Raw genomic sequence first — 23,581 nt, forward strand, 5'->3', positions numbered from 1 at the left:
TGTAACCAAAGTATGAGTGCAAACCCACAGGAGATGCACTTTGTAGCATGATTTTCTTTGCATCTGCAGGAAGATTTAAGAACATTGGGCAGGGAGAAGTTGCAAACCACATTGAATAGAGTAGAACTGATGATTCAATTTTTATCCAAGAGCTTTATTTTTAATAGTATCATCACACAAACTCCAGCCAGAAATCTTCGCTCAGATGAGCACAAAAAATGGATGTTGATGAAATAAGTCAAATCTGACTAGTAAAGTATTGTTTGGGGAGATGTGAATTTTCTTTTTTAAGCTGCATCTGCAAGGCTGTTACATGACTGTTTTTAAGAGACCACATAGACTTACCTGCAACTGTGTTTCATGGGGAAGAAAACAAATACGCTACAGCCTTTGGTAAAGAGGAAACACAGACACATCTTTAAATGCTGTTTATCAACTTCAAATTGTGCTTTAAAAAAGGATCATAACATTTTAAATTTTTGGTTTCACGTTTATTTGATCTATTTTAATATTTATGGCATTTAAAACTTTGAAGACATTCTTAAATTACTACCTTTTTAATGATGTCAGCATAGTTTTAGTGTAGATGCACTATTTTACTTTTGACCTTCAAGAAAAAAATAACTGAATTGCTAAAAAAAAAAAAAAAAAAAAAAAGAATAGATAACAGGACAGAAACCATACAGATAAAAATGAAATGTGGTTACATTATTTTGGGGGTTTTTTCACAGTTGTTAGTTGATATGGACGAGCAAGCTCTTCCTTATGCGCAGAAAATGTGCTATTTTCAAATAAGACTAAGCTGATTAAAGTTGAATGTTGGTATCTCTTTTAATAAATAGATAACAAGTTCTGCTAGCTTGAAAATAATGGTAGAAATAAAGCTAAATGGAAGTAGTATTTATCTGAAGTTAGAAAGCATAGTGCAACCTGCGATTCCCATGCTAATATTTTTCTACCAAAAGGACCATTCTTCCAAATTGTATGAGAAAACAGATTCTCAGTGCAATGTGACACAGAAGATCTTGTTGAATGAAGACCAGAGTAGTAATTTTAAGAGTTGGGCTGTACTATGAGCTGCTGGCACCCCTGGTTTTACTCATACAGATTCATGTTGATTTGCACAACAGTTGAACTCAACTTGAATGTATAATGCAAGTCATCCCCTTTTGAGAAGTTACGTAGTTAAAAGGCTTTACAAAAGCCTTACTGTCTTGATAGCCTTTTAAACAGTGAGCTCACTCTGTCAAACAGCAGCATGTGCAGTGCACTGAGTTCCAAGTTAATATTTTTTCTTAGCTTAAAAGGCAGTGAGTGTTAAGCACATGCTCAAAATTAAGTGTGTGCATGAATGCATTCCTCATCTGGATAATGAAATATCTTTCAGCCGATGAATGTCGACATTGATGTAGCTCTGCTTCTCCTTGAGCAGTTGAATAATACAGTTAGGTCATCTCCATCTTATTTGTGTGTCTGTAATTTTCCTTTTCCTTTCCCTTCACCTCTTCTTTAATTGAAATTGGAAAGTGGATTATGGGAGACGATTGACAAGTCTGACCAATAGGTCTGGGAATGAGATCATGAATTCTGAATGCACTTAGAACAATTTTCTAATCCCTTAACATATGAACCGCTTCTCTTAGACAGTCTCTAGGTATTAGAGTAAGTGTAATTTTACACAACCCACATGTTTTTGCAGGACTGTCAACTAGCAGATTTTTCTTGTGTTAAGAATAGTAGCAAAATCATTGACATAAAAACTTCACACTTTTTTTTCTTTTTGGCCAAATACAATGAAAAATAACATGTAGTTTTGCATGGGCATTTACATTGCTTGTTCAGTCCTACATTTGGGAAACCATAGCCACATTCTGCTTACCTTGTTGAGAACAGTAACTGGAAAGGAGCTGCCTAATAATACCTGCAGTTAGAGAGTGTTGTTCCTGGGATGCCCAGAAACCTCTGAGATAGCATGGAGAGTCTTTTCTGAGTGCTGCCTTTCCTTTGCAGTCTGTTGTGCAATCCACCCTGTAGCAGGTCACTTCCTAGCAAGATGCTACAGGAGATAACCTTCCCTATTTACATCCCTGACAAGACATTCTCAGGCACTCTAATAGAACAAAAAAGGTCCATACCTACATGGGGACGTGAGGTTACAGTGATCTAGGGATATCAGATCCTTACACAATCATGTCAAATTGGCCACAAAGGGGTTCTTAGAAAGTTCAGCTGTGCAAGTATAGAATACGTATTCTGGTATTTGTTAAGTGATACTGACTTGATAAGGACTCCCACTGACTGCAGCAAGAACACAAGGAAGAAAGAGGACATTCCCTAAGTAAGGATTCCATTTGGCCTGAAGCAATCCACTTTCTGGAGTCTGTGCAACTAGGTTTCTTTGTTTTAAATAGGAGTTTGTCTGGAGTGCATAAACCCCTTACTCTGTTTCTTCTGTGGTATGCTTTTTCTTACTTAGTACTTGGTTGGTTGTTTTGGGGTTTTGTGGTTTTTTTTTTGTAAGGGCGTATTGAGAACAGAATGTGTAGTCAGGGGATGATCTATTCATTTAGAATAATCTCAGTAATTTGACAACAGCAATTTAGTAGATCTCAGAAGAATTTCCCTTCTTCCCAGTAGGCTTTGAGTCTGGGTGTGCATATTTCTTGTTACGTTCTTCAGGCTTTTTATTATTCTAACTCACATGTCTTTTTGCATCAGTGTGTACTGTACTATGTAGGGGACACATTTCAAAAGCAGTATTATCACATTGCTTTAGACAAACGAGGAAGGGTATGCATCAACCAGCATTTTTTTCAAATAAAGATTTATAAAGGAAGAAAACATCATTAAGTATAGTTCACAAATTCTCAGACAGGTTTGCAGGCCAGCCGAGTTGTGTTGAAGAGCCTTTCCACCTAATTTCAGCTGGTGAGTGGGCCAGGAGAGATTTCCAGTTCTTAAGCAAACAATTTGACGTTACTTTTGGGGGGGGGTGAACAGCAAGTTGAAAGAAAGTAATTCAACCCTGGTTTGAAATGGAAATCACAGTTACAGGTCTGAGAAACCACTTTTTTCCCCTTCTGTCCTCGTTTATGTATTTTAGAGTAAAATTAGACTGGATTAGGTTTGGGGGCCTCTTGTGTTTCCTTATCCTTAAAATTGATTACATTCTAGTGAATGAAAAATATAGCAATCCTGACAGGCTTTCTCAGGGTGAGGTGGATATCAACCAGCTGGTGTAGGCAGAGTTACACGTCTCATCAAAACCAAACCTATTTCAGAACAGCAGCCTCCAGGCTGTTTTTATGTTACAAACAAGAAAAGCTGGGGCCTCCAGCCACATTATTTTTAGTTGATTAGTTCTGGGTATGAAGGTCTATGCCTCCAGAGCACAGAGCACACCGGTAAGGAGAAGCACGCTTACAACTGCCTTGACTCTTTTGGTATGGACTCTGGTGGGCGATACATTTCCAGACCTATTCTGAAGCAGGTTTTATGAGTTTGCATTAACAGTTTGGGTGCTCATCAAATTCAGATTCACTTCAGTGTAAGCATTAAGAGCTGCCCCTATCAGGAGAGTATCTGAGGAAATTACTACACTTATATACTGAGCAAGGTGCTGAAGGATGTTCTTTGCCCAAATACAGGAAAGACAGTCTGCTAATGTTAATACAGTTATACAGTTAATACAGGCTGGAGAGTGCCAGCACTTGAACAGAGGTGTTTTGTAGTTCTGTCCAAAGGAATATCCTTCTGGTTATTCTTTGAATTATCTGAAACTCCTGCACTGAATAGCTGGGTTGGGTGTATTCTTTTTGACATGTTAGCATTTTGTTTGCCCTGGCAATTGATATTCATTGGAAGAAAAATCCAAACATTACTGAGCCTCAAAGCATATTGTTGAAGCCAGTTATGGAAATTATCAGAAAGTTTTGAATAACTAATGGTGATCTTCTACATAACTCGTCTAGTCACACCTTCACATCGCAGTGTATTGATGGAACAGTCTTCTTTGTAATTCATTATAGAAGTGACAGCAACTGTTGTTTGCTGCTGCTTTTGAGAATCCAAAGTGCCTGTCAGTACATTTGGGGTTAACATGTGGAACTTAAACGGCGCAAGTGACAGCTCCTCATCCACAGGTCAGCTCCTGTTAAAGCCTTTCCTGTTATTGGCAGCAAAAACAACATTAAAGCACATCTGTTTGAAAATACAGCATCATTATTCCACTGATGGGGACCCTGCGATTTCTCTATAGCATATAAACAACAGCAAAAAAATTCTGATGTGTCTGCAGCATTCTTCTGCGAAAGCTGTCATCAAAGAAATTACTGGAACATTTATACTCCTGCTGAGTTAAGCTGCTTGATTTTGGGTAAGTGAAGGAACAATAGCACATTTGCTGGAAATTTTGATTTCCACCATTCCAAGACCATTTGTGAATTCAGCCAACTGTGTCTGAACAATGTGGATGGTGGTGGTGAATAACTGGGACTTAAATACTTTCAAAGCTTCTAATGGTGGTGTTCTTTTCTGCCATAGACAAGGAGCTAGAGAATTACCTTATAGTAATACATAGTTTTTACATTAATTTGGGAAAAAGCAGCTTTTCTAGCATTTTCTAATATTTTACAGCTTACTTGTGTAGCAGGTCATGTCATGAAAATGAAATCCTTCTTTTGAGAATGGTCCAGTTACTTAGACGAAAGATAAAACAACTCATTGTGAAACAGGAGTTAAAGGCTACCTAAAGAGCATTTTTGATGCAATATTTGCAGATTTATTTACAGGTTTTCGCTGTCGGTGCTATTAAGAGAGGCACAACATGAGTTGAGAAAGACATGAACCATGGCCTGATGAATGTAAAAATATGTGAGATTAAGGATCTAGTTTTATAGCTTCTTTCATTTTACCAAGTTGAAAAGTAGTCTGATTGAAATTATTGCATCTCAGATGGCACTGTTGAATGTCTGATTTTCGCTTGCATACATCACTCCTAGAACAGCAGTGTCTTTTGTCTGCAGCCTTTTTAAAGGACAGCTATTCTTTTTGTTCATCTCCAAAACACTAACCTGTGTGGCTGAAACATCCTCACCCAGCATTTTGTGCTCCAGTTTTAATATACACTTTGATGAATAAAAAAATAAAAGTAAATAAATGGGAGGAAAGTAATTAACTATACTTCTAGTGCTAGAAATGAGACTGTTAGTATGAATAGGGACATGTCTAGGTGGCAGCCTGGGGTTTTCATTTTTTCCAAAGAAAATAAGATAATTCTTTTGTCCCATTTTGCAGTCACCTTGTTGTCACAGTAGTAGCTCTCTGCATCCATAACACTGATGTGTAAACCTATGAAGAAAGTGCACACTCGGGACTTCAACTGTTTGATTAAACACATAAGCCCCTGAAGTCTCAGCCGACAGCAGCTGTTTTGAAATGAAGGGGACAGAAACAAACTCATTTGGGGTGTGGGGATGAGGAGAAACAAGTGTATATTTGTTGGTCCCTTCTGCTTCATTTTGTCAACTGGCAGTTTCCTTGAAGTGCCTTTTAACTCAGTCCTTTAGGACACTTACACCTCATCTCAAGTCAGCTTCAAATCCTTACCACTCATACATCAAATGCCTGTGCTACTACATCAGCCTTAAAGCTACTGCAGTACAAGGGAGCTTTGAAAAAGGGCTGGCTCAAATGGCTATTTAATTCCCTGTGACTTTAACGGTACCCAACACTTTCTCTGGTTTGGAAAATACCTCACTAGAGTTTCGCTAGAACCTTGCTGGTTTTGGTTTATATTTTGAAATAGGTCAACTCTCGATGAAATAAATATGTAATTGATGATCCTGTTACCTAATTTAGAAATACAATGGAGCTTGCTTTCATGGAGAATTGGAGTTTTCATATGTATGATTAAAATATGACTGTGGAAGTAAGAAAAAGTCCCTACTTAATGGAAGGCTTTTATGGAAGATTGGAAGATACATGTTGTTGCATTTGGAACAAGCCTTATCCTAACTCCTCTGTAACTTCTGAGTAGAGGGTTGGTTCATCATGTCTACCAAGTTTGAATACTGTAGGAAAATTGTCCACTGAGATTCTGATATGAATTACTATTTCTAATCTGATTACTGTATTAGTTATTCTATTTAGCTTTTCCACATTTTAATACATTTACATAACCCTTTGCTGTAGGCTATTTCAAATCTTTTTTGCATGGTATTTTAGTGTGCTTTGTCACCCCAGAAATGCAACGTAGTTGTGTACATGAGGGTTACCAAAGGCGAGTACTGTGAAATGGAGAGATACTTCTGCAGAAGGTTTTACATAATCAGCCATCGCCCCCAGTTGTTTTACAAAAAAGCACAGCCATTGCTTTATCATTTTAGCTAAAATAAATAACATCTGTATTTTTTGGGGAAATAAAAACTAGGAAATGTCTTTAAGGGTTTTCTTGTTTGGGTTTTATCATTGTTGTGGGGTTTTTTGTCTGATTGGTGTTTGTTGTTTTTGTTTGTTTGTGGGCTTTTTTTTGTTTGATGGGGGGGTTGTTTTTAAAATTTGTGGGGAAAAAAGAAGTTTGTAAATTATTGTTATTTGTTGAATGACTTATGAAAATTATTTATGACTCCTTGAGCTATAGAAGAATATATATGCTAGTCATTAAACATACCTAAAATTTAGGTCATTGATGTAATGCTGAAAATTTTAAAGTCTTTTAAATCTTCTTTTCAGCCAGTAGTATAAGAGTGAAAAATGGACAAGTAAGGTATATTTAAAAATTAAAAAGCTGCCTATTCTTCCAAACTCTTCAATTTGTGGAATGGGCCCTTCTCATTTTTCTTCATTATCTGCTTTCCACATGAGACCAGAAGCACAAATGTCAAAATCATTTAAGATAAGCCTTTCTTGTACTCTTTCTAAGTTGTAAAGAAGAGGAAGGCATTTGTAGTCTTGCTGGGAAGACTATGCTTTTAAGCTTAATTGGTCAGCTTTCCAGCATCAGAAGTCACAGTGCTGTTTTTTGTTTAGTTTGACACCTGTGTATTTCCACCACCTTCAGTAGAATTATTTCTTATCTATACAGGAGTTAGAGGTAACTCATGTTAACTGATAAAATAAGGCATTTCAATGCCCAAGTGCGGGATACATATTCACAGAGTCTTTAAATTTTGTTTATGATGAGAAAGTAAGGGAAATACTGTTAATATACTCCATCACCTTTTTCTTAACCCTATCTTTTGTTTTGTTTTGTTTTATTTTGTTTAGGGTGAACCTGGTTTGCCTGGCATAGCAGGAGAGAAAGGAGAAGCAGGGCTCAAGGTTGGTATTGAAAATGGATTAAAAACAGAAGCACATGGTACGTGAGTGCATGTATAGACGACAGTCATGCTTTCCAACTTGTGTTTATATTCTGGCTGGCTTTTAATGATCTGTTCCCTCCAGTGATCAGTGCTGTAAGAGGCTTTACACATTTCACTGTGAAGAAGCATATTCTTCTGCTGTACATGTATAATTCCAGACAGTGGCACTGATGCGTATGCATCCACTGCCAAATGAACGCAATATGTCTGCAAGTGTTTGGGAATTTGGGGACCTTTTTAGAAAGGCTTTGTTTATGTGCCTTACAATGTGTTTCAGGCTTCTTTTCAAGAACTACTGTGGTCAATTCTTTGACAAATGTCAGGGTTAAGTCTTGAGGGCTGATCCTGCTATTATGGAAGTTAGCAACAAGTCTCATTAGGAGCATGCCTCGGCCTGTTTGTGTTACGTCAGAATGCCTCCTGGCACTTATTTTATTGTTAAATAATTTGTTCTGCTGTTTCAATATTGAACAAGTGAAATAGAACATAAAGCTTAGGAGAACTTCGTTTAAGAGAAAGCTTGACGTGTCGAAGATGATGGGATCTGTGGGCCTCTTGGAATGGGTAATGCTAAATTCTAATCCCATCAGCTGTGAGCGTGCATCTTTGGAGCACATGTGCTCCTCAGCTGATTCTGTGCATCACGCTGCTGCTGACAGACACAGGACACGCTCTTTACATTTACTGACTGGCTGCTTGTCCGTCAGGAATGAACACAAACCATTTGGGAGCATGACCTTTTCTTACTTTGTATACAGAAAAAGCCAAATTATGGCAGTTGATGCTTAATTCGTATTCACAGCTGCAGTCTTTGGGTTGCCTAGCAACCGCCAGCCATCAAAAGGGGCAAAAATGAGCCAGAGTGCAGTTTTGAGCCAGAAATACAGAGACGAGTTGTCAGGGTCACACTGGTGTGCAAAAGTGCATTTGCCATTGAGACAGTTTCTCAAGCAAGTTATAATTTAAAAAAATAATGGCTTTAAGATATCTTTTTGTTACAGAGAATGTAAGGAGCATCGAAGGTTTTTTGCTCTGAATCAGTTATGAATTGGTTCAAGACACTCAAGGCATTTTCTCTCTCCTGAGGAGCCTTCTAAGCCATTAAAATAATCATAAAACTTTCCTCTCACATTCAGCCTTTGGATTTTTCCTTCATTCATTCCCAAAATAAGGAGAACCAAATGCAGGAGTCACCTAGGTCCTGGCAGGCCACTTCACAAAGACATATGCCTGTTTTCAGGATTTAATCTAGAAAAAAGGGGGAAAAAAAGTCTTTACATGCAAATAATTACTCTTTTAACATTATATTTAAGATATATTGTCTGTTGAGTTCTATTGAATTTATGTATTTTAGTGTTTATTGAAGATTTTCTTGTTTGATTCTATCATCTGAGACAATGTCATAAATAGTGACATGTTAGTCATTTACATACTGATTATAGCAATACTAACACTGATTTTTGCTTGTGTTAGTAACTTACGACTTCTTTGCTCCAATTATTTTCATCAGGGTGACCCTGGAGAAAGAGGAGAAAAGGTGAGACATGCTTCACTTCCTTTCTAGTGGTGGTTCTGTTTTGGAGAATTGCCAATGCACTGATTCAGAGTTTAAAATTAAATAAATGCAGCTACTACCTAGAAGTTGAACAACATTGTGTAGCTTTTACTAGTGTCAAATAATACCTACTAATGGAAGTTACTCATCTGCAATTACTGCAGTGGGATTAATCACAGGGAGAAGTGGTCATGTGTTAAAGGCTGCACAGTTCAGCAACTGTGCAAGTAGTCCTAATTACGAACTCAGAAATATATGAGCCTCTCTGAATCAGTGAAACGTCCACACATTTCTCATAACTTGGTTTCAATGCTCCATCACCTGTGCAGAGTAAAACAATTAGGTAACAGAGTGGTAAATGATATATGGGTTACCAGCACTGCACATAGTAGAAGTGTAGTCCTGTGTTCTTGCTTGGGTCAGCTCAAGTAAGAGCAAGAGAACCTGCCCCAGTGATCTTAGGCTATAGACTGTCTGGAGAGGCACTGGCAGCAAAAATGATACACTAATGGTGCTCAGATTGGCAGTGAGTTAGTGAGGAGTTCCTTCTCTGACATCCACAGTCATGCCAGGACAAGATGTGGGGGCAGAACAAGCTGCACATGGCAAAACAGGGTGTAATTCTGCTCTTGCAGGGAAAGGGGCCAGTAGGAGCACCCATATGAGAGAAAGAACACACTGAGTGAGAGTCAAGCTTCTGCTTCTCTACAAGGGCAGCTTCAGAAATTATGTAAGCCTTATTTTGAGTAGGAATCTGTACATAGACTCATCTTCTGCAAGTACAGAGACATGTTTTTTTAAAAGTAAGTTGCTTATATTCAAGAGCAATTTGCTCTTGAGAAATGTTTGCCCATGTCTGCAGTTGCAATTGAATTTCACTTCCAAATCTGTGTAAATCCATGTAATAGAAGCTGCAAACATGCTTTGCACAGGCATCTCATTTCACATTTTCAAAAGCACATCATAAAAATAATCCAGGGGAATCCTGAAAGCGTTTATCCCACATGTAGAAGTACGTAATTGTGAATCCCTTTTCATTAAATCATTACTTTTGTTAACATAATGTTATTTAAGTACTTCAGTAATCCTTTGTTTTCAGATACAAAGGGAATAATTAGAAATTTTAACACATGCTGAATTTCCCTTCCTTAAAATATTGATATTTTTCCATTATCAGTCTTTGTCTTTTCCTAAAATATGTAATTATAAATGCCTTCAATATGCTTTATCAAGTCAAATGAACTTAGAATGACATTCTTAACATGTTTCATGTTTCATCAAGCCCTTAATTAAAGTGCTGCTAGATTGTTCACTAGTTCCCATTGTGTCAGTGACTGTGACATATAACATGGTCTCTGCTCTAAGTCCTCTGAACGGGATTTTTTCATTGAGGTTTTCAGAGCAATATGACAGATACTGAGTATTGTTATTTAAATACTACTGCTGGTTATCTGACCAAGACACACTAAAAAGTTTTTTAGCCTGCTTAGACACAACATTTATCAATATTTTTGGCATTTTAAATATTTCTCACACTTTACATGAATCTCAAGTCCCATAAAAATTTTTGGCCAACAGTGTCATCTATAATGAAGACTTTTTGGTGTAATCTAGGATGTGGCTGTATTCATATACAGGGAAACTGGCTCTTTTTATAGATAAATCTTTTTATATGTTTCTTTACAAAGTTGTTTTTAAAGTAGGAAGTGTCTACCCAGCCAGTGTTATCTGAACATCACTTTTTTAACAATAAAAATGCATAGTGTTTATATAGAAATAACTATGGTTTAGGTTGCTCCTTGCAGAAGTGGCATTCAGTAAAATTCTTCTAGTTCATGAATCCTTCATGGAATTCAGACTCGGAGAGTATATGCCATAAATTGTTTGAGAATCCTAATTAAAAAGTATTGGAATTGTGTATGTGTCACCTGTATACGATAAGCTGTATTTAGGTGACTGCCTCTGTTAGAAAAAACAATAACAACAACAACAAAATGAACCAACCAAGCAAACAAAAAAAACCCATACCTACTATTTAAAGATATTGAATCATTATGAAATGATTGCTTCATTGCTAAACCACAATGAACTAGGGAAAGCTGTAGATTATACTGACAGAAAGATAGTTATTTGATAGTTTGTGGGTTTGGAGTGAAAGGGTTTGGAGTTACATTGAAGACTGCATTAAGGCAACAGAAATAGTAGCTATATAAACCATGCTTCCTGACCATGTCATAGAGAGACTGACTACTTGATTAGCGAAATTAGCTTGCTAATCATGTTGGAATGCTGACTCTTCTCTGTGTGTTGTGTGCTTACACAAAAACATTAAAATATAATCTATATTTTAATTATAGGGTGATGCTGGAGAAAATGGACCGAAGGGTGACACAGGAGAAAAGGTATTATTAGTAGAGAATAAAATGTGTGGTTTAGGTATGCTTATAGTATAACCAGCTAATGAAAATAATAATTTGATCAAAAGAAAAATGCATTTTAAAAAATGTTTTGGTTTTGTATAAATGTGGAATGATTTGACTGTGTTCATTTCTATGAACAGCAGAAGAAATGTCATTGTTCTGTCCAATTAAGCATAAAATTCCTGACCTTATACAGCAGCAGCTTTATTGCAGGATACATCAGCATGTCTCTAATTAGCACTCCTCTCTGCTGAAATTTGCATCATACAGAAACTTTGGCTGCAACGTGCCAGTCTGTTGTAACTAAATCTGTTGAATTATAGCCATTTCTGATACATCCTTTTATGTTTCACCTTCTGTGTTCCACTCAAAGGAAGAACCGAACCAATACGGGACAGAAAATATGATAGGTAACTTCCCTTCAAATTTCCAGCTGGACAACTGAGAGCTGAAGATAAAAAACTACATATAGTTTTTTTGCCAATTGCACCAGCAATAACCTTACTTGATACCTTGTTAGTTTGTTGTTGCAAAGTACCAATGTGTTGTAGAAGTCACTAAAGGGTAGATACTGTCAAAAATTTATTTTATTTATTTTTGATTTATTTTATGTGAGGCTCTTACTGTATCAAATAAATTAAGTTTAACTTGAGGTTTTTAAATGTGCTTTACTTAGACAAGTCATAGTCTTTAACAGTCAGAGCAAAGCGTGTGTTGCATAGAAAGAAGGGTCAGTCATAATGATCTCTTCTGGCCATCACTTTGGAACTCATATGCTTCTCAAAACATTCATTTTAGTGGCTACACTTGGGCAGAAGCATAACAACTTCTTCTCATACCACTATATGTGTAATTACTTAACCAACTCACCTCAGTTAGTGCAAGGATAAATTTATGATGGATGTATCAGCCTGGTAAGGAATGCATACAAATCTCTCAGGTCCTATCATTTGGATACAGTAAAGCCATGCTTTTAAGAGCACAAGAATTTTACAGGCCATATTCTAAAATCTGTAATTAAAGATAGATATTAGATCTAGGATTAGTCAAGTTATTTGATTCCCAGAGTTCATTTAAATAATCCTTCATCTGCAATCATGCTTTTATTAACCCAGATGAAAGTCTTCAGAACCTTATTTAGTTACTTACACAATGTGTGCTGGTAACATCATCTTGATCCACTTTTATGTGGCTCAAGAATACAATCTCTGAGCAAGTATGAGATTGTTGTTCAGATAGATAGTCCTGCAGCAAGCAAATGCAAAGTTTATAGTCTCTCTGGGAAGCCCAGTGCAGTTTCACGTGTTGTTTTTCTACTTTAGCAACAGTGAGAGCAAATTTGCATCCACTAGAATGTCCGTGCTGCACCGTGGTCCACAGGGCACAAACTGCCTTGCTTGGGATTTTAAGGAAAGAAAAAGGTCTCTCTCTTTTGCAGTGGGAAATCCTTCATCCCCAAGTATAATGTTTTAAATATTTCTGTGTGAGCTGTCAACAGTTTGGTAGTCTAGTTTGGATCAACTTGTGGAAAATATAGGTCATCAGGAGACTTCTTATATTCCTGTATCTGAATAAATTTTACTAAATTTGCTGAACTTCATAATACAGAAGTCTCCCATCGCTTCCAACTTTCATATGTTTCAGAAGTGGGATGGTGACATGGGAATATATTCTGTGTGGAGTGAGTTGCTTTAAGCATAACAAGCTAGAATCCGCTGCATGAATTTTTACAACAGAGTGAGCAGAACTATGACTTGGTTGACTTTCACTGTTTTTCCCCCATTTTTCCTGCCTGCAAGACCATCTGCCACCCAGGAAAAAACAAAAAATCCAGATCTTATAGGAGAGCTGCAGCTTAAAGTTTCTGATAGATAGCTCTGCAAACAGCGCTTTGCAGGGAGCTTAGAGGGGTGTTTTTTGATAGATAATTTAGTAGTGAACATTAAATTTGGTGTCATTTGTACACACTTAACAAGGATTGTATTCTTTCCTGCTCTTCAGTATAGGAGGAAGTTTTTGCTGTATGATCATTATGTATAATTGCAGCATGAATTTGCTCAGCAATCACCAATCATATAAGTGTTAGAGGAAATCAAAATTGCCATTGCAGCCTTGTATAATTAACATGTTCACAAGGGTTTTTTCTGTATTTTTTTATTTGTATTTTTTCTGTATTGTGTCTGCAACTTTTCTAATGGTATCCTGATCATCTTAAGGAGGCAGTTAAGCTTACCTTGACTGTAAACCCTGCTATAACAAAGCATTTCAAAGTACCTCAGTAGCATTCCTTCTGTATTTTCCACTGGATGCTTTCTATTGGGAAGATTAACATAAAAAACTATGTTTGTTGTCTTCAAAGAAGCAGATGAAATTGAGTTCCAGCAAATTTCACAGGCAGCCTTTTTGATGCATTATGCTTATATGTATCCTCTGTTATAGCTTTTCCCTATCACACAACCTGTGCCTTGTACTTGGGTAGCTCTGAGAATCTTGGGGCACATGTTACATTATGGAATTTCACTACCAGCTGAGTTCTGAAAGTTTTTGTCAGCTGAACACCTGTGGGGAGGAGTGCGAGACCTATTAAGGCTCAGTTTTTAAAGATTGTTTTTAAGAGAGGTGCTGGAAGTATTGTTTAGAGATAAGAAAAACATGGTACCCATCCAGTTCTCAGGTGTCCCACCACATGCACATACAAATCCTTCCTGCTCTGCAAACAAGCTGCTAATTTTATGTAAGTAAATGCAGAGACCACTGCACTAGATCATAATGCTACGCATCTGTTTAAGAGATTTAATTAGTAGTTCACAAAACTTAAAAACACTTCTTTACCAGCTTAAATAATGTTTCGGTGAGATAAATACTAAATTTTTATTTGTATGGTGAGAGGGAGAGATCAGGTGACAACAGTTTCAGGCTTGGTTGAGAAATGGGTTCCTGTTTGTGCAGTTAATGTAGCTTCGTTTTCTGAACTTTTGTACCCAGTGGCTCTTAGAAATACAGACTTGAGTGCCTGGTTCTTGACCAGTGACTTAAGCAAGAAACCACCTTGGTTGGGTTGTCCCACTTTGAAGAGAGTGTCAGTGCCAGACTTGAGTTCTTGGCTCTACTCTTCTACTGTAGCCTTGATCTCTAGAAACTACTGAGTATTTTCATTCTGTGTGCATGTTCCTCTGCCAGTTTCTTCATTTCTAAACTGACTCATCAGAACTCAGAACTTGGTGTACCATATTTTTTTCTTTAATCCCATATTAATTTTCTTTCTTGCATGAAGATGGATTATAAATACTTTCTGTCTTATCTTTCCCATATCCATCATTATCCCTTAAAATGCTTAACTGCTGAATGTCTCTTACCAGTTGCTTTGCCACTTTATAGCTATAAAAAGTCATCAAGGCTTTGCAGTTGTACAGGCTTGTAAGGGATATCAGCAGTATCACTCATGCACGTCTATCAAAATGAGGTATCTCAGGTTTCCAGATATGAATCAGCCCTTCATAAAACTGATTTTTGTTTTTCTTTTCACACAAGAGTGAGCTGCAGTAACTGTGTAGAGGAAATCTATTCCGATTCTTCAGTGAGCATATTACCTCGTACCATTTAATTTATGAGACTATTACCAAAAAGACTCTATACCCAAGCCAACTTTAAAACTATAGCATTCACAGAATGCTTCCTTCAGCTTCACCAAACCATCAGGAATGTGTGCATTCTTTGTGTTTTAATGCAAAGAATATTAAACATTGAAACTCTGCTTAAACGTCTTCAGAGTGGATTACAGTACTGTCTCCTATGATATCTGTGTAAATCACTAGCAGGCAGTTAGGGAGGTTGAAGTTGCTGCTGTGTAGCAACTTGTTACTTTTGGTGAGCAATCCAGATTTATTTTGAATAACGAATAATGAGACAGTTCTTCAAATATAAGCACTCTAGCCACCTTCAACAACATGTAGTCTGACTAGTAAACTTTTCATTAATTTAGTTTTTTTTCATTTTTGTTTGGTGTGTCATTTAAGGGGAAGAAAAATGCAGTAAGTGAGTATCCAGGAATTTTAAGGATCCTGTGGCAATTGTACAAAATTGTGAGCTAACAGCTTCCTTGGCCAGGTCACTCACCAATGCTCTGCCCTTGTGCATATCATCACCTGTCAAATGCAGTCAGCCCAGCAAAACACAGGCAAATGGTTCTAAATGGTAGATGCCTCCTTAGAACAGAGACCTTTCCTGAATATGTAAATTACTATAGCTCACTTGTCCAGTAAAGTATAGCACTGAAGTGCATTAAACTATTAGTTTAAATATGCTGAACTGCTGTGGAAATAGAGCTATGACCTGTCCTGATAGTAATAAGCACATGGGTCACTGGAGATAACCTTCATTAGCACAAAAAGCTTTGTTACTTGAGACCTGACACTGGCCATCTGTAGAATCAGGTCAAAAAGATTGCTCATAATCTTTGTAAATGGCAGTAAATTATTTTTAATGTATATCGGCAATTTAGAAATGTCAAATAAGTCCCATCTTCTGGCTTTATGGAGTACATTTATACAAAATCTGCAATTATTCCATCTGGATTATTAGTTGTGAAATTTGAGGTTAAGTATTATGCTGTAAGTATTATGGATGAGTAAAAAGAAATCTCTATGCATGTTCTTGAAAACAATACTGTTCCTGTTCTGAATCACACTGATTTAATTCATTGGGTAAACTCCCATGTAGCAACACAGATAACAGGTAATCTTACTATACAGTTATTTTGCTGGATAGTCTTGCATGTTTTGTTATATTCGTTTATTGAAAAACTTTATATATAATGTGACTTTATATATAATAAATGTGATTGTTTCTTGTGGATTTTGTGTTAGGGTGACCCTGGTTCTTCTGCTGCAGGAATTAAGGTAATTCAGTTTTAAAACAGTTGTACAGGGAGAAGAGGGGTGTTTCGTCCGTGTTACTTTGTAGTGTCACGGACATTTCGGGTATCATCAATGTCATGGTTTTCCCCAGTTTCATTTTTAATTCATTTTGACAGATCTCATGTCTTTCACCTCTTTTCTTTTAGGGTGAACCCGGTGAATCTGGACGGCCTGGACAAAAGGTATATGTTGGACATGTTCTGTTTTCTTTTTCCTCCCTGTTGGATTTGTGATAAACGATGTTACACGTGTTGCAAGTGGCACTTACCCTTACTAGAATGAGTCCAAAGCAGTTACAATTTAACAGCCCAAGGCCTGTACACATTTGGTGTATGGTCATTTTGTATTTTAAAAAAGCACAGGAATGATGATACTAATTAGCATGAAAAGCAATATTAGAATAACCCATCTCCTCTTCTAGCTACAGTGCATTTCTTGCATTGAAAGCTTACTCAACTGCAGCTGGTGAGGATAACAAAGAATGGCTCTGCTCCTTGGGTGATCGCAAGTTAACCCCGCATGTTTGACTGAATATTAACCTTCAGACTATGGTACCTTATTACATCTCATTAGGAAGACAATAAATATTGACTAGAAACCCTTTCATATATACCTGTAAGGGGAATCAAACTGTCAGAGGCATGTGGCATGTTTAGAAGGACACAGAACAGGTAATACTGCCGTGTTCTTCCTTCCAGGGGAAGAAATTCCCCTGGGTGCTGTGTAGCCAAGGCTGCTTTTGCAAGTGAAGGTCCAGCAGGAGCTGTAATGACTCTGTGCTGCATGAGGCCCTCTGAAGCTGGGGAATTTCCTCTTTGAATCCATAGTACATCAAACACAGTGAATGCTGCGCCTTCAGCTGCCTTTCATGAGAGTGGGACGCAGGTCCTGCTGGAAAACCTGCTGAAAGGGCAAAGAGACAATGAGGCAACCAGGTTTTTACTTTGCAGTACTTGCAAATGTGCCTTCAGCACCATTCTTGCCTCTTGTAATGGTGAAAATTACCCACTGCTACTGGAGTGGAGCAGAGTCCAGCTGAGCTAGCAGATATTCCAGACAGACAGGCAAGAGCTAAAAATCTATCTAGTGAATAGCAGTACAACTGTTTTCTAATAGTCAACAGCTTTTTGTGACAAAGCAAACCCCCTAAACACACGGGGAAAAGGGAAGGAAAGGGAAGGAAAGGGAAGGAAAGGGAAGGAGAGGAAAGGAGAGGAAAGGAGAGGAAAGGAGAGGAAAGGAGAGGAAAGGAAAGGAAAGGAAAGGAAAGGAAAGGAAAGGAAAGGAAAGGAAAGGAAAGGAAAGGAAAGGAAAGGAAAGGAAAGGAAAGGAAAGGAAAGGAAAGGAAAGGAAAGGAAAGGAAAGGAAAGGAAAGGAAAAAGTCTTTTTGTTTGAGAAATTATAACTGTCATCAATGATAGCAGGCTAAATAAAAACTAGTATTGTTGTAAATGCAGTTCTTTGGTAAAATGTAGGTTTAATTAGAAAGGTAATCAAAGTAGTTTAAAGCTATCTAATCCACAGAATCACTCAGCATATGCATTCTGCAGTTTATGCTCTGCCTGGGTAAAAATGCACTTAAGAGCCTGTTGAGATTCACACTCTCAATAGCTGGCTGTCATGGAGGCAAAGCTGGCAGTGATTTAGGAGCAGGCTCCTGGATCTCAGTCCCGGGGCACTCAGGTTTGACCTCTTTAGGTAACACAGATAAGTGAGGGGTATGTAGTTCAGGCTTTCTGTAGTCTCAGCTTGTTCACACCAAAGAGGGCTTAATGTGTTCTTTCCACTTCCCCTCTCAAGCTCCCAGAATGCCACATTCATGTCCCCGGGCCAGCAGCTCCCATAATGGGCTCATTCGGAGCAGAGTGCCACCTCCAGCCAGGTGTCCCATGTCTGCTGCTCTGCTCCCTGCTCAGAAGGGACTTGTTCACCACACCAAAGGTTGTAGAGGACCCTTGTTTCAACTGGAGGCACATCTCTGCCCTCTATGTCACATCAATACTTTTTCCCGTACTGTGCCCCAGTCCTTTTTTCTTCCTGTGTCTCCCCTGCTTCCTTATATTTTACTTCTTCTTCATCTTCCAGTTATTCCTTATCCATCTTCTAAGGACAGATGAATATTGAGCTGCCCGCCTGAATATTATTTACATGAAATGAAATGTGACAGTATTTCAATGGCCTGACAAGGCTGTTTTGTGCCATATGCTTTCCAAAGGTGATAGAATGACCTGCCCTGCCAGCTTGAACATTATGAAGTGGAGTTAGTATACAGCCTTCATTTCTTTAAAAATCATTCTTCTTACAAATCATACTCAGATCTTCTGTATCATGAAAGGTGCAGGAAAGAAAATATTAAGCCTTCATCAACAGTATTAATTCTAATGAAGCATTAGTGGTTTCATTGTGGTTCAGGTTATTTAATGCATCTTTGAGGGGCATTTTAATTGTTTCAGATTACTGCGACTCAACTGGTTTTGCTGGATACTTTCTGCTTGTGATGTGTGGACCTATGAGGGTTAGCTTTGTCGCAAGACTAAACAGAGACCTTCTGCTGCAATGCTAATAGATTTATTAACTATAGTATTCAAATGCTGTGTTTGAAGCGAAATTCAGTGCTCCCACAATTAGATGAGAAAAGGTCGTAGTAGCAGTGTGGTATATGTAGCTATTCATGTAAGAAAGCAAGAGACAGAAGAGTAGGGTCTTGGGGCTAGCATTTTGTCACCAATCACTGCAGTGAAGGCCTTTTCAAGGATTATCCTTTTGCAAGAGTGACAACCCATGTCCTGCTTAAGAAAGTGTTAGGCAACATAACAAGAAATAAGTGTCTACTGAAAATGGTATCCTAGTCTCCACTTTTTCATCTGATTTTATAGTTAATGTTTTGAGACTAGAATCTTTCCTGTGCTTTTAGGCAATGTGAACAGTTAAAATTGTGGAGTCACTGAAATGGACAAAGAAGCTGTTATCGAATCCTTCTCTAACATTTAGAAATCAGTCCATTTGGTAAAGCAATTTGCAGACCCTCTCGTGTTTTTCAGTTTGTGGCAGAATGTAATTTTCTTATAAGCACTTCAAGTCTATTCAAGACTACTGCCTCAAAGAACTGGCACTGGGTACTGTAGTGTAATGAACATCTATACTATGTATACCTGTGTTTGTGTGTGTATGTATGTATGTATAAACATGTATATGTGATCATATGAATGTATGTGTGTATGTATACACACCTATATAAAATGTTTTAATAGCAAAACCTGTATAAATCAGCCCAAACCACAGAACTGAAGTCTGGATTTCTGTAAAGCTCAGGAGCGTATAAAATCTGGAATACCGTTCAACTCATTATAAAGGTAAAAGTTGGATTCAGAGTTCAGACCGGAGCTTCCACAAAGTTCAGGGAACATTCAGATCCAAGGTGCTGGTTAGAATCCATCTCTGTATTAAAATAGAATCTCCAGCCTTTAAAATAATGTTTTCTTCACATGTTATTGTATGGTGGGGTTTTTTTCTGTTCATCATTTTTATTTCCCTAGACAACATCTTTCCATTTAGCTGATACCTCAAAATGACCATTTGTGCCAATGTTGTCATTCTTGTATTAGACTTCTGTCAACTTCATTTCAAAATTAATACATTCAGTTTTCAATTCCTGTTCCAAAATTACCCTTGCAAATGCAGTACAGTAGGTCTTTTTATTGCAATTTTAAATAAGCAGATCATTTCTGGGTAAAGCAATAGAAGGTTACATTCCAAATATCCTTCATGACATCACATATATTCACTGATAAATACCGAGCACTGAAATTATGCTGTGGATAGCTCTGTAAAAACGATAGCTCAGTTGTCCTGCTTGAATTGCACAATTTAAATCAAGCTCTTCTGAATTGTCTTGTAGCTAAATCAGACAGTTACACAGCACAATATCTAGCAGAGAGTTGAAAATGGAACAGAATTAAACATCTGTCTTAAGTATGGAACCAGCAGCATGTAAAATGAACCAGTGCTGCTTGTTCTCTTCTCTTTTGGTGAAAGCTAATGTGAATTCATTTTTAGCTTTCCTCATGTGGATTTTCAGCCTGGGTGTCATCTTCACATCCAGGGTTCCCAGAAGATGTTTAAGCTCTTAACATGACTCTTACTAATTGTACATTTAAGTCATTCATTTTGAAAATATCAGTCCTGCTTGAACTGACTAGCGGTCATCTATGCTCTTTTATCTTGCTGCAGAATATACAGGGGTGCTCACTGGAGAGTAACCGTAACTGAATAATGTCTGTAATATTATGTAATTCTCCCGTATAGGGTGAACCAGGTCTCCCTGGCCTTCCTGGACTCCCTGGAATAAAGGTAAATAAACCGTAGTCTCTGTTGTACGGGGGGACACCACATAGAGGTGGGGACGGAAAGAGTGTGGCTAAAATGGGTTTACTGTACTTGTGCTATATCTTCTTCTGAATCTCTGGTACTGAGCTGTGGATTGGCATAGAAAGATTTTGCATGGAAAATTAGTCAAGTGTCTATGAATAAGCAAACAGTATTTCTTACATTAAAATGTGAAGTAGAACATTGCATACTAGTGCTTTGAAAATAATCCAATATACTGGGGGTTTATATCTTTGTTTAATGGAATTGGTTTGTCATCAAATTTCACTTGTTTTCCAGTTTGATGGGTGCTTTCCAGTAGCAATGGTCTACTGAACTTACTAAGCCTCCAGCCAGAGAACTACATTAATTATAAACAGGCTGTGGGGAACTGGCTCTGTCAACAAAAATATCTGTGCTCCATTACACAGCAGTGGTTTCCACTGACAAGTCAAAACGTTTTAATAAGATTCTGTTCAGTATTAGCTACAGTCCTGACCTAATACCTGGTTTAGTCCCTGGCTTCCAGTTTGTCTGGGATCTTTAGGTAAGTTGATACAAAAGACATGTGGTTGGTTTAGCTCTAGCGTAAGTGGTTGCACTGGGAGTTGCAGACGCTTGCAGAGTTTGAGCTGTAGATGTATAATGCTGCAGAAAGTGAGCGGATTCAGGTATCCTGAGTGCAGACAAGAGTGGTTGCTTCTCATGGCAAAGACTATTCTTTCGGAGAACAAATTATTTTTGAAACTTTTTCTTGGCATTCCAGCATGGCCCTGTGTATACCTCAGGAGACAGTTTATGTCATTTCTCCAATAAGAAGGGGGATAAGCCAGAGGCCAAAGTCTTGTGCATGTGGTAGGATTCAGGATTTATCTCATGGAATGTTACATTTGCAGTGCTTTCCTCAAGGGACCTGTGAATTGCCACAGCATCTAAGCTTAATGTCCCTTCTGTGTTACTAGTGAATTATGGAAAGAATTGAAAGTGTGTATTAAAGTTTGTATGCTGAAATACCTAAAAATATAGTTCCCAGGGATGTTGTTCATTTTCTGCAAGAATGAACCCTATATTGACTAGTGAGGAGCATATAGGAGCAAAGTCTTTCTTGTGATGGGACTGTATTTTTGTAAGGAACTTTGACAGCGATTCCTATTCTGTTTAAAAGTGAGCAAAGAGGTAGTTCAGTTGGAGGTCAGTGCCAGTGGCCTGAGGGCACTTGCTGAAACCAGCTGGGGTTATGGCTTGGCTTTGGGGATCCCATGTTCCTGCAGATCATGCTTGTCCATGCATATTATCAGCCAGTGAAAAAATAGTCTAAATTGGAGTCTCTGCTCTGTGAAAATTACTACTGATAAGCTTTATTTGTTGGTGGCAAGAATGGCTCAGAAGGACAGCTTTCAGATTTACCAAAAAGGCAAAATGTGAAGTGAAAAACAGATGAAATGTGGTACTTTTGCCCTGTTAAAATTTGTTTCAGAATTCAGTGGATACAGTAGAAAAACAGTACAGTCGCCTGCAGAATGGAATAGTTTGGTCAAAAATTAATCCCTTAGAAGAATGTTAGCTTCTATTAAAAATCTAGGTCAGAGGGAGACAAGTGGTGTTTCAGTGAAGAAATTCCATCTAGTGCAAATTCTGCATTGAGGTGGCTAGATGCACCCTAGATGGCAACAGGCGATCCAACAGAATATGCACAGGAGAGAGAGAAGCAAATCTGGTCACATCAGGCTTGCAGGATAAGTCCTGTTTGATTCAAGGTGTTTGTAGACTCTGATTAAGGAGCCTAAAGAAAAAAGGCTAGATTTTTCTGTCACAGAAACTACGTCTGTGGCATGAGAAGTGGCAGCAGAAACCAGAGAATGGCTGGAGTTAGCAATATGGGTACTCGTCCATGTTGTTTGTTACATTTTTTAGGGCTTCTGGGATCTGTTCCCTTGAGGACTTTATAAAACTCTGTGAGATATGTCTTTGCTATTCTATCTTAATAGCAATACGCAGTGGTGGCATAATGAAACAGACATAGTACAAACCTCACACAATGTCATTACCACATTTAGGAACTTGTTGCAACATGTAAGAAGTTTCCTCAAGGGAACTTTTTCCTCACACTTAAATGGATTACAGAGTTCCCATCTATTTGTGTTGCCAACACAGTAGCTGTCAGCAAGAATTTTGCAAGCTGTTCCCAAACTTTGTGAGATGGACATCTGGCAACTCAAGCTAAGTTCTAGCAGGAGTATATAGGAGAAAGTGATGGGGTTCAATGCAAGGCAGTAGCCATTTAATCTCATTATCAGTATGAAAAACTAAATATTCTTGTATTCCTGGTATTACTTTGATACTATTCTTCTGCAGTATTGTTCTCTTCAGTTTCTGTTCCATTATGCAGACATGCACATGGACACTCAAAAGTCTTCTATACAATTTTCTGCTAAGGTCCCTTGCAGCTAAAAGGCTATCAGGTTCTCACCACATTTTTTTATTTTCTTCAGTCTTATATAATTGAAATTACAGAATATTCTCCAAGTTTGTGTCACCTTATGATGTTCTAGAAATTAATATATTCCAATTTCTGGCGTTTGCCTTGAGTTATTGGTAAAACACGTTTCCCAAGCAGTTCTGAAAGGTTAGCCCTAGGTGGCAAGTGCATCTGAAATGCATTTTCCCGTAGGTGCATGGATATAGCTTAAACCTGTGTTCAGGTGGTCAAGGAACAGTGACAATGTATTCTCTGGAAATTAGATGAATAAATAGTGAAAGTTCATATCCATTTTATATACAATAATACAAATCACGTAGGTGATTTCAAATGAACAAGCTAATAGTTTGAGAATCATGTTTACAGAGCTTTTATGTTCTAAACAGCTTTGGAATTGTTGAATGTTTATGGACTAATGCATACAGGCAACTTCAAGATGGATAAGAAAGAGGCAAGAGAAGGCTCCACATTGCCTGATTTTGGAA

At 37.8% G+C, this 23,581-nt stretch overlaps 1 protein-coding gene across 10 annotated transcripts in view; it reads left to right on the forward strand.

Annotated features, from left to right (window-relative positions):
• The window catches only part of COL25A1 (collagen type XXV alpha 1 chain), a 308,144-nt gene that overhangs the window by 235,948 nt on the left and 48,615 nt on the right, over positions 1-23,581 (forward strand). For 9 of the 10 annotated variants that reach the window (XM_065062345.1, XM_065062338.1, XM_065062336.1 and 6 more), the window contains 6 exons: positions 7,267-7,320; positions 8,872-8,898; positions 11,274-11,318; positions 16,202-16,234; positions 16,399-16,434; positions 20,558-20,602. In XM_065062345.1, coding sequence (XP_064918417.1) covers positions 7,267-7,320; positions 8,872-8,898; positions 11,274-11,318; positions 16,202-16,234; positions 16,399-16,434; positions 20,558-20,602 — 240 coding nt within the window. The remainder of the gene's footprint in view (positions 1-7,266; positions 7,321-8,871; positions 8,899-11,273; positions 11,319-16,201; positions 16,235-16,398; positions 16,435-20,557; positions 20,603-23,581) is intronic. The other variant, XM_065062344.1, reaches the window with a different exon arrangement.

This window comes from Columba livia, chromosome 4 (genome assembly GCF_036013475.1).
Source record: "Columba livia isolate bColLiv1 breed racing homer chromosome 4, bColLiv1.pat.W.v2, whole genome shotgun sequence".
Lineage (NCBI taxonomy): Eukaryota > Metazoa > Chordata > Aves > Columbiformes > Columbidae > Columba > Columba livia.